Here is a 16,455-nt window from a genome sequence, read left to right as displayed (position 1 = left end):
ATGCGTATGGGTAAGATTATAATGCAGAGGCAGTAGACTTTTAGGAAATTATTGCAAACAGATTTATCATTATAGTAAGCAGAAATTTGAGTTAAGGCATCAGGTTTAGAGTGTAAGATCTAGTTTTGTTAGACACAAATCCAGCTGAGTGATCTTTGGTCAATCACTTTTTCTCAACCCTAGGAAGCAGGAAATGGCAAATCACTTCTAGAAAACCTGGCCAAAAATACCTGAAGGGACTTGTTCAGATAATTTCTGAGAATTGGACATGGCTGAATGGAAGAGGAAAAAGGAGAACTTTATGCTCCCTTCCAATATATGGTGTTCTATTTTCAAATCCAAGTAGAAATAATACATGTCAAAAGGATGATTGTCCTAATTTGCAGCTGTATGAAGTAGAACTTTTAGTCCTCTAAGACATTCTAGATATTTTTAACAATACCTACCTTTAAACTGTAAACTGCAAATAGTCATTCAGCAATAATTAAGCAATTATTCATTATTTAACCTCTGGTCGAATACTACAAAAGGTTGAGCTCTGGGGGAGGTTCTCTTTTGCCTCCAGATAATTTCTGATCACCTCCCATTGGATTGTGGGTCGCCTGCCTCTCTTTTTACTTTGCTTAGCCTGGAGGCTGTGATAAGGGACAGTGAGGTGCCAGCCGTTCCTTCTTGCTTGCTTGGGCCAGGGAGAAGAACTTTTTATGGTGCAAATGCTGGCTGGGGAAAAGGAAACATGTAGGTACTTATGCTCTTTTTAATCTGGGAAAATGTGACCTTTGCAAAGCAAAACTGTAAAATGTCTTAGGAGTAAAATGTCCATGTAGTATATAGCTCTATGTGTGGCAGTGATCTTTTGATGTGAGAACATTTGTGGCAGTGAACTTTTGATGTGAGAACAGGAGTGGAGAGACCCTGTTCTTAGTCCTACTTGTGCAATGTTAGTTGATACCTCTTTCTAAAGAGCACCTGTAGCACTTTGTGACTATCTAATCATGGGGGTGAAATGCTACTGGTTCATGCCTGTTCACCCAAACCGGTAGTAAAAATGCTACTGGCTTGCCCGAACCGGTAGTAAAAAAAATGAAACCGTTTCAGGCGAACCGTTTTTTCTGATGATCAGCTGTGTCTTCCTGCTTTCTAGCTAATCTAAATCATGTGGCACGGCGGATTCCCCCCCCCCCCGCTGCTCGCTTACCTTATCTTTTTGACACTCTGTGCATGCACGGGAGGTCCTGCGCACACGCTCACATTGCTACTGAACCAGTAGCAAAGGTAAGTGGATTTCACCCCTGGATAGACCCTGCTGCTGACAACAGTTGTGAGACTGTAAGCCCTTCTTTGTTTGAAGCTAAATATCCAAGTTTTCACATTTCTGACCCAAACAGCAGAACAGTGTCTGGTTCACGATAACATCGAATACATCATGATTTCATTATACTCATGAATTTGTTTCACCTGCATGACAATTCCATGATGTGTGTGGTCTCCCTTGCCCTCTACTGTGGGAATCAATGCAGAGGGAAGGCATTTTCAAAATAAGATCCTGGTTCACAAGATTCTAGGTAGATGATGCATCCAACAGTTTTCATCCCTTTCCCACATCTGAACATCATAGTCTAAATCATAGTTGAGGAAACCAACAGTACTCCAGGGATTCTTTCCACACAATGCTTTGAGGAGGAGGACGTGAAGAAGAAGAAGACAGTTCAACAGTTTAAAGAAATGCTTGCAATCCTCACATACCCCATATGCACTTTGTCATATTTACCTGTAGCAAAATGAATGTTTGTGAGTCTGCTCCTGAGGATATTAATGAGAATGGCATGTGATATAACTTAGTACAGCGAGCTGGTACAGATGCCAAGGCATTAATGTGTGAAAATATTAAATGTTAGTATACCATGATGTTTCTAGTACTGTCTGCAGAATTGAAGCTCCGTATCTTATGTTGCTTTATCCATTTACTTCCTGTGAGAAGGGCGGAGACTATGGGAGGAGGCATAATTTGTTCACTCTGTTGCACACGATAGCTAGATGTGGTCAAGGCTCAGTTTCTGCTTTCTCCTACTGATGATTCTTCTGAGCCACACGGTCTTCATTTGGAAGAGATTTCTCTCTTGAGAAATCCATCTGCCTCCCATATTCTTTCCAAGAGCATTTTATGGAGAACAAAACTCATCCCGGTGCTGAGGAGACTAGGTAGGTCAGAGATCAATATGCTCTTCTCTTCATTTTTGGTTGTTGCACAGCCTAAAATAAGCTTGACCTAGGCATGTGTTTTGGAGAATTATCCAATTCCGGAACTAAATGTAGTGAAAATAAGAAAGACCAGAGGCTGTGAGGAATCAGGGGTTCCGTGAGGTTGAAAATAACTTAAATGTGAGTTAAGGGGATTAAAGACTCAATGGATAGGTCAGATAGTATTATGGAGGCATATCTGACGAGAGTGAAGACGATGGAGTTCTGCTGCGAATCGGGAACAGGTTGCCTAATAGGGTGACCTCCAGACACTTTGGACTGCAGCTCAGTTGTTTCCAGCTCTTCTCAAACTTCTCTCCAAAAGGGAACTGTTAAAATCAGCTGGGAAAAATAACCCAGGAAGCTTCAATAACTTGTTCACTATTTTGTAACATTTTAACTACTCTGAATAAAGCTATTGTGAGCTAGTATGGTGCAGTAGTTCAAAGCACCAGGCTAGAAACTGGGAGAGTATGAGAGTATCCTGCCCTAGGCACAGAGATAGCTGGGTGACCAGGCAAGAACACATTAATCCCGAAAATCTTGCTAAGAAAAGGGTGGGGACTTGTCCACGTAGCCTCTAGGAGCCAACAGTAACGTAAAGGCATGCATATGCACACATATTACTTTGCATTTTGGATGACTGAGGTGGAGAGGAGACAAGATGTTTGCAATAGATCATAGTTTGTAATGGACAATGCAGTTGCAAGGAAAAATATTCTGTACTTTTGAGTCCCTTTTTAGCCTGCATTTTTTTAATAGAGGATTGCCTTTCTGCATTTTAACTTACTTTGCTTTCTTAGTGCTTTCTTTCTTTCTTTTTTAAGCCAACCTTCAACAAAATGCAAAAGACCAGTTTGCTAGAGAAGGGCAAGGCTACTCTACTCTATAAAAAGGCCAGTTTGCTAGAGTATAGGTGACTGGTTTCCTTGTTGTTATGTTTCTGCAACACCACCTGGTGTGCTCACAGATTTTCATAGCAAAGGAAGTTTGACTCTTGCATTTATGGAATAGAGCAGATCCAGAGGGATGAAACTAGACTTCAGTCCCCTTCCAAGTGAGTGAGGGCGATGGGATGTTTGTTTACTAGCAACAAAGGCTCAGTATGAGTGGTTAACATTTCGATAGGGCTGCAAATTGAGCAGAACCCAGAAATGGCAGAACATTATTTTTAACATTTACCACCACCCACAGTTTAGAGGGAACAGGTTTTTATTAAAAAGAATGTGTGATTAATGATTCACAGGCAAAGATGCAGCTATTAGTTACGCAATACCGCATATTTGTATAGTTTTAGGGGATACACACAAAGAATTACATGCACATGGCCATGTGATGAAGCTATCCAGATACAACCCATCACAATAACTGAAGACAAAACGGCTTCCATCTTATTGCATACAGGGTTGAAGGATTGTGTAGTGATGAGCCTTCCATAAAAGATAGGAAAATGCTAGAAGCATGGAAAGTGAGGGGGTACCTGGAGGCTCTGGCACATGACAAGCGGGAGAGTAGGTGATTGACAGAACACTGGTTGCCTTAATTTGTGCAGATGGCAGGATATGGCTCTGAATCTTGCAAGATGCTGGAGATAATGCTTTCCTGTTTAGCAATGATCATCTGTATAATATAAGTGATGAAACTACACCGGCATGGCTTCTTACTTTCATCCTTCTTCCCTTTTTGGGGTTAGTATAAATATGATATTTTCCTGAGGGAAATATTGGGGTGGAAAGAGCAAGTGATAAATAGACAAGGTTAAAATTACATCTTTCTTTGCTTGAACCAATAGGGAAGGAAGGCTGTTAAAAACTTAGGAGAATTAGCTCCTCCATTCCTAAGAAAAACTTCTCCAACCTTCATCTCCTGCTCCATTTAAGTTTTGATAAAGGCTTTCATTGGCAGCAGGGATGGTGTTTTTTTTTTTTTTTTTTTTTTTGCTGAGTTTAAAGGCTGTGTAGTGGCAAACTAGTTTGATCAATCTTGTGAAATTTCATTTGAAATGGTGAGAAGTTTCCTGCATGCCCCAGCCTTTTTCCTGGGAGCGATTGCTAGCCAGTCAGATATTGTTTAGGGAGTGTCTGTCCAAAGAGTAGCTACTGCTGTCATTCTGTCACTGCCTGGACTTCACTTAAAACAAAGACATGAGAAACATGGTCAGCGTTCTTGGGAGGCTGTCAAGAGATGCCTAGCAACTCTACCAATTTTGCTGTCAAAAAGCAATTATACATTCCAGTGCAAAGGCAACGGAGTCATCTCAGTGTTGGATGAAAGGTTTCAATTGTTACCATAGTTAACAATTGGGAAATGTATGTATAGCGCTAACCCTTGTAAGGGCCACTGGAGTCTGGGTTCTCCTGGCCCTCTTCATATGGCTGCCAGTCCACCCTGGTCCCTCTCTGATGCACCTCTACTTGCCAGAGTCACGTGATGGGTTGGTGGTCAGCCTCCGCTCAGCAGGCAGGTCCCGTGATGGGGTGGTATTCAGCTGGCTGGTTGGACCTTCTTCCTCTTCCTCTTTCTTCACTCTCTCTTGAACTGCCTGCTGGGCTCTCCTTCCACAGCCTCTGCTCCTTCATTGTTTCCTCTGCTTGCCTCATTTTACTCAAACCCTTCTCCCCCTCAGGTTTGCCTCACAGAAACTTCTGCTACCCTATACTCTTCCCTCCCTTAGTCTCGCTTTACAGAAGCCTCTCCCCTTTTTCTCTTGGTCTCCACCTCCTCTTCCCCAGCTTCCTGCTCTTTTTTTCTTCTTTTTTTCTCCCAGCCAAGCCCCTCCTTCCTTCTCTTGCATTCCTCCCCTTCTTCCCAAACCCTCCTTTTAGTCCCTCCTCCCCCCTGCTACACATGAATGGTTGAGTATCTGTATTTTAGTTCCAGGGGTTTATGTTTGACTAGTTCATCCATTGCACTAAACCATAATGTTGCTATTAACTTTTGTTTAGGGTGAGGTGTATATTCAGTGCCATGGCCTGTCTGCTATTATTTCTGGCTTAAGTGACTCAGGCATTGTGGCTTATTCCGGAAACCCTGGTTAATGAATGAAACTCTGGCTATGTAATGAAATAATAGTTTAGAATGAAATAGGGGACTAATCATTCCATTAATTATTCTTTTTTCCCTTTACCTGCCAGATTAGAAAAGACAGAGAAACGGAAGGAAAGTGCTCCTGAAGCCATGGAGTCTCAGAAGGCGAGAACAGCCAAACGTCTGGCTACATTTATTACAGGCCTGGTGGAGTGCATGTGCTTTGCAGGAGTCATTTTCGGGTGGACATCGCTGGTCTATGTCCTCAAACATTTGAAGTACTTTGACAACTTTTGCGAGTCAGCTGTCAATGCAACCACCAATCGAACAATGCAAGGTATGATCTGAGAAGACTTGAAGGGGAAGGTATTTTTTCCTTTGTTGCATTTACCAAAGGTTAAACTAGCAACTAGTTTCATACAGCCGCATGGTAGGAACTGTAGCTACTTGCTACTCCCTCAAACCAAGTTCATCACCCTGAACTAGGCCCTGTCAATTGCTTGAACGTTTAAAAAACATTCCACCAGTGCAAAACTGAAGATGCTTATCAACCCTATGACCCACCCCAATATGTGGCCCATGGGCTTAAATTCTGCTTGATGCTTACTAAAGTCTTCTCACTGAATTTAATAATAGCAGCAGTTGGCTTAGTGGTGCCATTATGAAAGGTAAAAGGAGTTTGAATATGAAACTTTCAAGTCTCCTTGCATCACTTATTCCAGAAGAGAACTGCTGGCTATTAAAAATACAGAGTTGATGTGGTTGACTAGGGAAACCTGGGGAATGAAAAGCCAAATATATCAGTATGGAAGATAAGAGATAGTAAATGTCTGCTTGTGGTTTTATGTGGCATTAAGGATTACACTTACATTTCCTCACTAATTTACAGGCTGTGCTGCTCAGGATGAACAGTTCTCTCTCATCTTCACCATTGGCTCCTTCATGAACAACTTCATGACCTTCCCTACTGGCTACATCTTTGACCACTTTGGCACCACAGTAGCCCGTCTGATTGCCATGTAAGTGTTGGATACACAACACACTCACTCCCTACCTTTTTTTTCTCAGAGATACCTGATGCCAGAGAACCAGAGTGGAATTTCAGGAGCACCTTTGTCTTTAATAATTGCATAATAAAAACCTGGCAGATTCTTTTATCAGATGAGAACCTGCTGAATCTTCCTATCATGCAACACTTAATCCCCAGGTCTTAAAGCTTTTCTTTTGATAGGGAGAGCTTAGGCTAGAAAAACACAACTCTGAGACTGTCAACAATAGTCATATGCTTGCGTGTGTGTCGTTCTTGGGGCAGCACCAGTTTCCTTCTCTCAATTTGCTGCTGCTGCTGCTGCCAAGAACAACAACAACAACAATAACAACAACAACAAACTAATAATAACTACAAAAAACTACAAAAAAATAATAACTCTACAAAAAACCACCCTACTTGGAACAGCTTATATCCTCCAATGTTACTTTAAAAGTTCCTAGGTCCTTGGTTAGGACTCGAGCTGTTGAGTTACCAACCAGACCCAAAGGCTGTGAATCTCACCAAACATTAACATACTACTACTACTACTACTACTACTAATAATAATAATAATAATAATAAAAAAATCGCGCAGACTGATTATAAATTGCGGCACAATTCAGTAGCACAAATGATCCATTGGAATTTGTGCAAAAATTATAATATTAAAACAGCAACAAACTGGTGGGAACATCAGCCTGAAAGAGTCACAGAAAATCAGATGGTCAAGATCTTGTGGGATTTCCGTATACAAACCGACAAAATACTGGCGCATAATACACCAGACATCACACTGGTTGAGAAAAATAGAGTCACAATCATAGACATCGCAATACCAGGTGATAGCAGGGTCGCCGAGAAGGAACATGAAAAAATCACAAGATACCAGGACTTAAAAATCGAAATTCAACGACTATGGCACAAACCAGCAGTGGTAATTCCAGTGGTAATTGGCACACTGGGTGCTATTCCAAAAGCACTGGAATTACATTTAAAACAGTTAAAAATTGACAAAATCACCATCAGTCAAATGCAAAAAGCCGCACTGCTTGGATCTGCACGCATATTACGAAAATACGTTACGACGTCCTAGGCCCCTGGGTGGGGCCCGACTAGTAACCAATGCCAAATCCGGCGAAACAACTGGCCGCTGTGATACAATTGTATAATAATAATTTATATTATTGACAAAATCATCATCAGTCAAATGCAAAAAGCCGCACTGCTTGGATCTGCACGCATATTACGAAAATACATTACAACGTCCTAGGCCCCTGGGTGGAGTCTGACTAGTAATCAATGCCAAATACCACGAAACAACTGGCCGCTGTGATACAATTCTGTTGTTGCGATAATAATTTATATAATAATAATAATAATAATAATAATAATAATAATAATAAATATCAAATATCTGACCAGTTTACATGCAATATTGGCCAGGCAACTGAATGAAATTTTACAAAAGGGCCAAATTGATGAATGGTTGACAACTGGAAAAACATACTTGATTCAGAAAGATGCAACTAAAGGAACAACACCTGAAAACTACAGACCAATAACATGCTTGCCAACAACCTTCAAATTACTCACAGGCATTATTGCAGATAACATGATGGATTATTTGGAAACAAACAACATCTTGCCAGTAGAGCAAAAAGGCAACAAAAGAAGGAGCAGGGGCACAAAAGATCAGCTTCTAATTGATAAAATGATATTAGAAAATTGTAAGAACAGAAAAACGAACTTGAATATGGTCTGGATTGATTACAAAAAGGCATTTGACTCACTGCCACATAGTTGGATCATAAAATGCTTAGAAACAACTGGCATTAGCAAAAATATTACATCCTTTACTGAAAAGGCGATGAAACAATGGAGAACTGAGTTGGCAGTAGGGAATGAGATCTATGGAATGGTTAATATCAAGCGAGGAATTTTCCAGGGTGATTCACTTTCACCTCTTCTCTTCATCATCGCAATGATCCCACTATCAATAATCTTAAAAAAAATGAAATTAGGCTACCAAACAGCCAAAGAAGCTGAAAAAATTTCACATTTACTATATATGGATGATTTGAAACTCTATGGAAAGTCAGAAATAGAAATCCAATCATTGACAAACACAGTCCGAGTATTCAGCACCGATATTTCAATGCAGTTTGGCATGGAAAAATGCGCCACTGTATCCATAAAAAGGGGCAAAATCACTGCATGTGAGGGAATTGAAATGCCCAATGGCCAATTAATTAAATGCAAAGAAAATGAAGCCTACAAATACTTAGGCATTCTGCAGTTGGATAACATCAAGCATGGAGAAGTAAAAACTATTGTCAGGCGAGAGTACACCAACAGAGTTAGGAAAATTTTAAAATCTAAATTGAATGGTGGAAATACAATCAAGGCCATAAATACCTGGGCAATACCAGTTATAAGATACACAGCTGGTATAGTTAACTGGACACAAGCTGATTTGGACATTTTGGACCAAAAAACCAGGAAACTAATGACAATGCACTACAGTTTACATCCACGTGGTGATACTGATAGATTATACCTGCCCCGAAAATCAGGTGGCAGAGGATTATTACAAGTGAAGCAAACAGTTGAAGAAGAAAAACATGCACTGGCTGATTATTTAAAAGAAAATCAAGAACATCTATTAATCGAAGTAAAGAACAAAAATCTACTGAAGGCCCAACAGACGAAACAAGAATACAGAAAAGATGTGATAAAATCAAGAATGGAGAGTTGGCAGAACAAAGCACTGCATGGCCAATTTCTGGAAAAAATAAAAGATAAAGTGGACAGTGAACAAACTTGGTTATGGTTAACAACAGGTACATTAAAGAAAGAAACAGAGTCACTAATCCTGGCTGCACAAGAACAAGCTATCCGCACAAATGCCATTAAGGCCAAAATCGAAAAATCCTCTGATGATGCCAAATGCAGACTTTGCAAAGAAGCTGATGAAACTGTTGATCACATACTCAGCTACTGTAAAAAAATCACGCAGACTGATTATAAATTGCGGCACAATTCAGTAGCACAAATGATCCATTGGAATTTGTGCAAAAATTATAATATTAAAACAGCAACAAACTGGTGGGAACATCAGCCTGAAAAAGTCACCGAAAATCAGATGGTCAAGATCTTGTGGGATTTCCGTATACAAACCGACAAAATACTGGCGCATAATACACCAGACATCACACTGGTTGAGAAAAATAAGGTCACAATCATAGACATCGCAATACCAGGTGATAGCAGAGTCGCCGAGAAGGAACATGAAAAAATCGCAAGATACCAGGACTTAAAAATCGAAATTCAACGACTATGGCGCAAACCAGCAGTGATAATTCCAGTGGTAATTGGCACACTGGGTGCTATTCCAAAAGCACTGGAATTACATTTAAAACAGTTAAAAATTGACAAAATCACCATCAGTCAAATGCAAAAAGCCGCACTGCTTGGATCTGCACGCATATTACGAAAATACGTTACGACGTCCTAGGCCCCTGGGTGGGGCCCGACCAGTAACCAATGCCAAATCCGGCGAAACAACTGGCCGCTGTGATACAATTGTATAATAATAATGTGAAATAATAAAATAAAAAATAAAAAAATTAAGGGCAGATGCTAGTAACTTAAAGAACATGCATGAGCAATGGCTTAAAAACAACAAAATCATAGATCGGCTAATCAGAAGATATAGATTGGATACAAGAAACATCAATGAAGCTGTAGAGATTGTAAAACAGCAGATAACAGCAACAGCTAGAAAAATTGAAAGATATGAGGCACGAATCATCCAATATAAACAAAATCAGCAATTTCGATCAGACCAATGGAATTTTTATCAAAGTCTTAATGTGAATGGTGACACCAAAAGTGAAAAACCAGAAAAGCAGGCCACAGTTGAATTCTGGAAAGAATTGTGGGAAAATGCAAAGGACTACAACAAGGAAGCAAAGTGGATACATGACTTTGAGAAAAGCATTGGCAACAAACAAATGCAAGTATTAGAAATAACAACTGAGATGGTAAAAAATCGAGTTAAAAAGGTAAAGAATTGGACATCACCTGGAAAGGACCAATTACATGGTTTCTGGCTCAAATATCTGACCAGTCTACATGCAATATTGGCCAGGCAACTGAATGAAATTTTACAAAAGGGCCAAATTGATGAATGGTTGACAACTGGAAAAACATACTTGATTCAGAAAGATGCAACTAAAGGAACAACACCTGAAAACTACAGACCAATAACATGCTTGCCAACAACCTTCAAATTACTCACAGGCATTATTGCAGATAACATGATGGATTATTTGGAAACAAACAACATCTTGCCAGTAGAGCAAAAAGGCAACAAAAGAAGGAGCAGGGGCACAAAAGATCAGCTTCTAATTGATAAAATGATATTAGAAAATTGTAAGAACAGAAAAACGAACTTGAATATGGTCTGGATTGATTACAAAAAGGCATTTGACTCACTGCCACATAGTTGGATCATAAAATGCTTAGAAACAACTGGCATTAGCAAAAATGTTACATCCTTTACTGAAAAGGCGATGAAACAATGGAGAACTGAGTTGGCAGTAGGGAATGAGATCTACGGAATGGTTAATATCAAGCGAGGAATTTTCCAGGGTGATTCACTTTCACCTCTTCTCTTCATCATCGCAATGATCCCACTATCAATAATCTTAAAAAAAATGAAATTAGGCTACCAAACAGCCAAAGAAGCTGAAAAGATTTCGCATTTACTATATATGGATGATTTGAAACTCTATGGAAAGTGAGAAATAGAAATCCAATCATTGACAAACACAGTCCGAGTATTCAGCACCGATATTTCAATGCAGTTTGGCATGGAAAAATGCGCCACTGTATCCATAAAAAGGGGCAAAATCACTGCATGTGAGGGAATTGAAATGCCCAATGGCCAATTAATTAAATGCAAAGAAGAGGAAGAAGGCGGGGCTTAGCAGTGAGAAGACGGAGTTTCAGGCCATTCCTGAAATTCCCCTATTCCGGAAGAAATGGACGGGTCGTTTACGATCCTAGATGTCCCGGAGAGACAGTGAAGGTTTGGGGAGATCCAGTGACCTCAGAGACGTTCGCAGGTCTCGGGGGGGCTCGGATTTCAACCCCTTTTGCCATCCCTTTCTGGATTAGCTGTATGCTAACCGAAACTGCAGGCAGCCCCTAAGAATGGTAGAAGTGTTTTCAACTGGTAAGCTGATTTTATTACTCAAAGAGAGACGGTCCGCATTAAAATCTAAGCTAATTGAAACCAAAGAACAGAAGAATCTAGTGGCGAATTGGTTTGTTTTTTTAATGGATTTATGGCTGGTGGTTACCCTATTTCTTAAATGTTTTGAATGCTGATTACGTGGATAAAGGAAAGTTTACCCTACTTCAACATTCCCTCAGGCTCTCATTAAGTGGGCTGTAAACCAATTTACTATAATTTGGCTTCTTATAACTTGACACTTTTACTGCTTGGCTGTGTTGGTCTAAGATCAGATAAGATTGCATAGCTCTCAGCGTGTCTTTACTTGCGAATATCTTCTGCGTCACATCATGGCGTCTGTACTTGCTTCAAGTGATTCCTTTCAAATGATTTTTTCTGTTTTTCAAAAGTTGTTTGATACGTATGAAAAATCTTCAGAAAAATCTGAAAAAAACCTGGACTATCTCTTGTTTTTAACATCAAAATGTGAAAGAAAGAGTGAGAGCGTTGAATGTTTGAGTGCTTCTGAAACTCAAATGAAGAATGTCAGAAAGGAAGTCTCTCAACTTGCTGACACGTCGGGCGTCTGGTTTATTTCGGAGGCAGAAAGAGAAAGAGATACAACGCTTGAAAGAAGGGAAGCCATACAGAAAATTTATCTCAAAAGACAGATTGCAGGAGGAATGAGAAACATTAAAGAATCTATACTTTATGAAACATTATTTGCAGAATTTTCGATACCACCCTTGAAAATCAAAAACAAATTGAGTACAAGCCAAGGACAAAGTTATTACATCAGAGGCACCCTAAGCAAAAAGGTGTGAAGATATTTCTCTTTGGACTTGCTTATAAAAACGTTTGGAGAACTTGTTTTAAGAATGGTAACAGGACCAAGGAAGTTTTGCTATTGGAGAGGCATAGGCTGATAGATTGAAGAATACAATTGAAAATTAGCTAAATCTAATTACTCTTATTTGTAATAGATATAGCTGAATAATAATTGATATTGATAGTAATGTATATAATGTGGAGTTGATATGATAAATAATAATTGGATATGAGAAAGGAAGGTTGGAAATATTTTTGAATTATATACAAAGGTTATTAATCACAATAATTATCACTATTAAAAATAAAATAAAATATATACAGTTAAATGTTAATTAATATGGGGAAAATGTTATGATATATGATATAACTACATAAAGAAGGGAGAATGATAATAAACTATACTGCATGGAAGATGGACTTTTTGGTATTAAATATTATGGATGTTCAGCTAAAATAGGATATGAGGATTTGATGTTAATAGAGGATTTTACAAACAAGTAAATGAAATGTCAGCAGGTGTTATGGATTAATTCTTTGGCATAGTTAAGGATGAAGGATGTTTAAATAACTGTAGTCAACTAAAAGTGGAGGTATAATGATGTTAATATAGTAAACATTTGAGTTAAGATATTAGAATTAATATGAATTAATGGAAGAGATGCACCAAAACATGTTGTAACCAGCTGATATACTTTTTTAATATATATATAATATACACCTGTGTTTGTTTTTGTCTTGTTTTTGTTTTTGTTTTTGTTTTTTGTTCGGTTTTTTCTTCCCTGCCTTGTCTTTTGTTCTTTTTGCGTGGGCATGTATTGTTTAAGATTATTATTTTTGTTGATATCTTTAAATAATAATTACAGTCAAATGAAAATGGATATATGATGATGGTGATATGTATGAATATTTGAGTTAAAATGCTCGAGTTAACATGAGTTATGTTTGTTGACTGTGGAGGAGATGCACGAAAGTTTATTTGTGACTGACTGACACACTTTCTATAGCATGTAAAGAAAGATGTTGTATTTGTTTTAAATTAAAAATTAAAAAATCTTTTTAATAAAAAAAAAATTAAATGCAAAGAAAATGAAGCCTACAAATACTTAGGCATTCTGCAGTTGGATAACATCAAGCATGGAGAAGTAAAAACTATTGTCAGGCGAGAGTACACCAACAGAGTTAGGAAAATTTTGAAATCTAAATTGAATGGTGGAAATACAATCAAGGCCATAAATACCTGGCAATACCAGTTATAAGATACACAGCTGGTATAGTTAACTGGACACAAGCTGATTTGGACCTTTTGGACCGAAAAACCAGGAAACTAATGACAATGCACTACAGTTTACATCCACGTGGTTTCCACCATTTTCAGGCTCATGAATTTTCAAGAGGGAAAGTGAGCTGTGGTGGCGCAGTGGTTAGAATGCAGTATTGCAGGCTACTTCTGCTGACTGCTGGCTACCAGCAGCTTCTCAGTTCGAGTCTCATCGGCTCAAGGTTGATTCAGCCTTCCATCCTTCCGAGTTTGGTAAAATGAGGACTCAGATTGTTGGGGGCAATAGACTGACTCTTAGAGAGGGCTGTACAGCACTGTGAAGCAGTATATACTGTAAGTTTAAATGCTATTTCTAATTACAGCATCAATTATATAGTATGCCTAACAGTGTTAATTTGATTTCTAAATCTACAAAACTCCTAGCCTTCTCTATATGTGTAATGTGGCTTCTTGTGTTATCACCCCATGATTATGGTCTCCTCCCATACCCCATGTACAAAGCATTCCTTTGTTTTCAAAATGCTGCCCATCAAAAGTGCTTCAAAAAAATCTTCAGTCTCTGCAACCTGATTCACCAATGCAAATGGGCTGGAAAGTGTTGAATGCTGGCACATTTTCCCATGAGAATCAGGGCCTGCTCTCCAAGGACATTTGAGCTGGATCTGTAGTTGTAGCAAATGACCTAGGGGAGTGCTGAGGTATCCATATGGACTGCACCCTTCAGTCTGTGCATGGAGGACATCGTTGTTGTTTTTTTTGCATGGTTACTTTGCACAAGACCACTCTGCAAAGAGTGAAGTGGAACACTGTGGAAAGATGCTCTAGCCCACTTCTTTTCATATGATAATAGGAAGCATTTGTTAATGCAAGACACATTAAAATTGCCCCACAGTCTGAAACAATTAATCTATGCTTGCTGTGTGCATGGAGAAGGCTTCGGTGATGGAAGAGATAAAGTTCCTTCCACTCAGCATATGGTAACAGAAGGGAACTATGATGATCAGAAGTTCTCTGCTGTACATATATAAAAATGTGTGCTCGCTCTCCCTCGCTCTCCCTCCCTCTCTCTCTCGCTCCCTCTCTTCTCTCTCTCTTGCCTTTCCAGTCTATCAGAACTGCCAGACAGCTGAAATGATAAATGCCTATTATCTCTGACAACCCAGGCAGCCTCCATAAGCCCAGAGAACTGTTTTTTCTTGACATAATACTCATCTCCACATACTTTAATGCATAGTTTGCCACCCTTTGGGTGGAGGGAGGGGAGAGCTGCACCCTAAGGAAGTAGAATAGGAACTGCACTATTCCTCCTACTTCAATGATGTGTCTAAAGTGCAAGTTCTGTATTCATCATAGACATCTACCAAATGGAATTGAATATTCAAAGATAAAAATTTTTTGCCTTTGTTAGTACGTTTGGCAAATTTTAATTGTTTGATAAAAATCCGTGTAGGAAAAGGAAACCCTAGAAATGTGAAATAATTCATAGGAAGTAACATAATTTAGAACCATTCCTTCCACATTTGTATAGAAATTATTAAGAAAAAGATTGAAGAATGGAGAACTCTAGGATTGATTGATCCTCATGGAACTCTGAGATATCCTTATGATGCTAATATTCTATTTTAGTCTTTGGTCCTAGCCCTCATCTTTTTTTTTAGTTTCCGGGGAAGACTTCAACTTTTGGGGAGAGAAGATTGAACCAAAATAGGAATTGCATTTCTGCCTTTTCTTTTCTAGCTATTAGTGTTGTTTTGATGTTTACCAAGCTGCTGGTATATGGACTGATTACCTTTTTTCTTTTACTGTGAATATATTTAAAGAAACATTTTTAATAAATTTAGCTTCTTTTATTAACCTTAATTATTATTATTATTATTTTGTTATGATATCAGCTCTGCTGTTCCTGACTACCTGTGTGACCTAGTCCTCTTTCCATTTTCTATATCAATCCTTTTTATCTTTAGATGTTCACTAAACTGTGTTGGGTAGCTACACTGATTTCTTCTGATATAAATCATTTTCCCCCTTCATTGCAATTATTTATTTTCATTTATTTCTCAGGCATTTCTATTCATCCTGAACAACTTTTTAAATTGTTTTCATGCTGTGGCATCCTATTTCTTATGCCTTTGAGTTTATTCAAATCAATCTTTTTTTAAAAATTCAAGATAGAGGTTGAATTTAAAACAGTTACATTTCCTTCAAAAGTCAAGAACTCCAAGAGTACAAAGTTTCACTCATGCATGTACTAATTCCATTTCTTCAGCTAATTCCTCTCTATGTATTAGTATCAAACCAAATGGAAATTCACTGCCACAAAAATATGATTCCCCATTTTCTCAGCCAGTTTTAGTATGCATTAAATAAAGACTATTGATGGCAGGACTGACTAGGAGAGGAGGTCAGTAGCTGGGAACCTGACCCTGTTGTCTGTTAACAAAGTGTGTTTATGATCAATTAAGCATTGTAGTGTGACTGTTTCCATTGTGTGGTGATAAGAGTCGAGATCTTTGAATCATGTTGATTTGTATCTACAAAGCGTCTCTGAGAGGTTTTCAGTGGTGCCAAACTTCATCTCAGCTTATGCAGCTGGAAGTCCAAGGTTTCCTGCATGATTACAATCCAGGAAGCTGATATTTGCTGTGACTGCACTTTAAGTTCCTTAATTGACTGCAAGTATTAATGGAGTGGGCAAAGTTATGCATCTCATGTGAATGGACTGATTAACCACATGCAGGAGAGCAATGCTGAAGAGGCTATTCCCCCCCCCCCACTTTCTTCCTGGCTGTAGCAGGGCATATAGCCAAT

The 16,455-nt window shown here is 38.8% G+C and overlaps 1 protein-coding gene across 3 annotated transcripts in view; it reads left to right on the top strand.

The window, feature by feature from the left end:
• Positions 1 to 16,455, top strand: part of SLC43A3 (solute carrier family 43 member 3) — a 52,780-nt gene that overhangs the window by 17,889 nt on the left and 18,436 nt on the right. For 2 of the 3 annotated variants that reach the window (XM_032228200.1, XM_032228217.1), the window contains exons 1-3: positions 2,040 to 2,202; positions 5,376 to 5,605; positions 6,158 to 6,287. In XM_032228200.1, the coding sequence (XP_032084091.1) occupies positions 2,165 to 2,202; positions 5,376 to 5,605; positions 6,158 to 6,287 (398 nt within the window). In that variant the 5' untranslated portion in view covers positions 2,040 to 2,164. Of the gene's footprint in view, positions 1 to 2,039; positions 2,203 to 5,375; positions 5,606 to 6,157; positions 6,288 to 16,455 lie in introns of those variants that run through there. The other variant, XM_032228209.1, reaches the window with a different exon arrangement.

Source organism: Thamnophis elegans, chromosome 1 (assembly GCF_009769535.1).
Source record: "Thamnophis elegans isolate rThaEle1 chromosome 1, rThaEle1.pri, whole genome shotgun sequence".
Lineage (NCBI taxonomy): Eukaryota > Metazoa > Chordata > Lepidosauria > Squamata > Colubridae > Thamnophis > Thamnophis elegans.
Note: the sequence above shows the minus strand (reverse complement) of the source record. Positions and strands in the feature narration are given on the sequence as shown.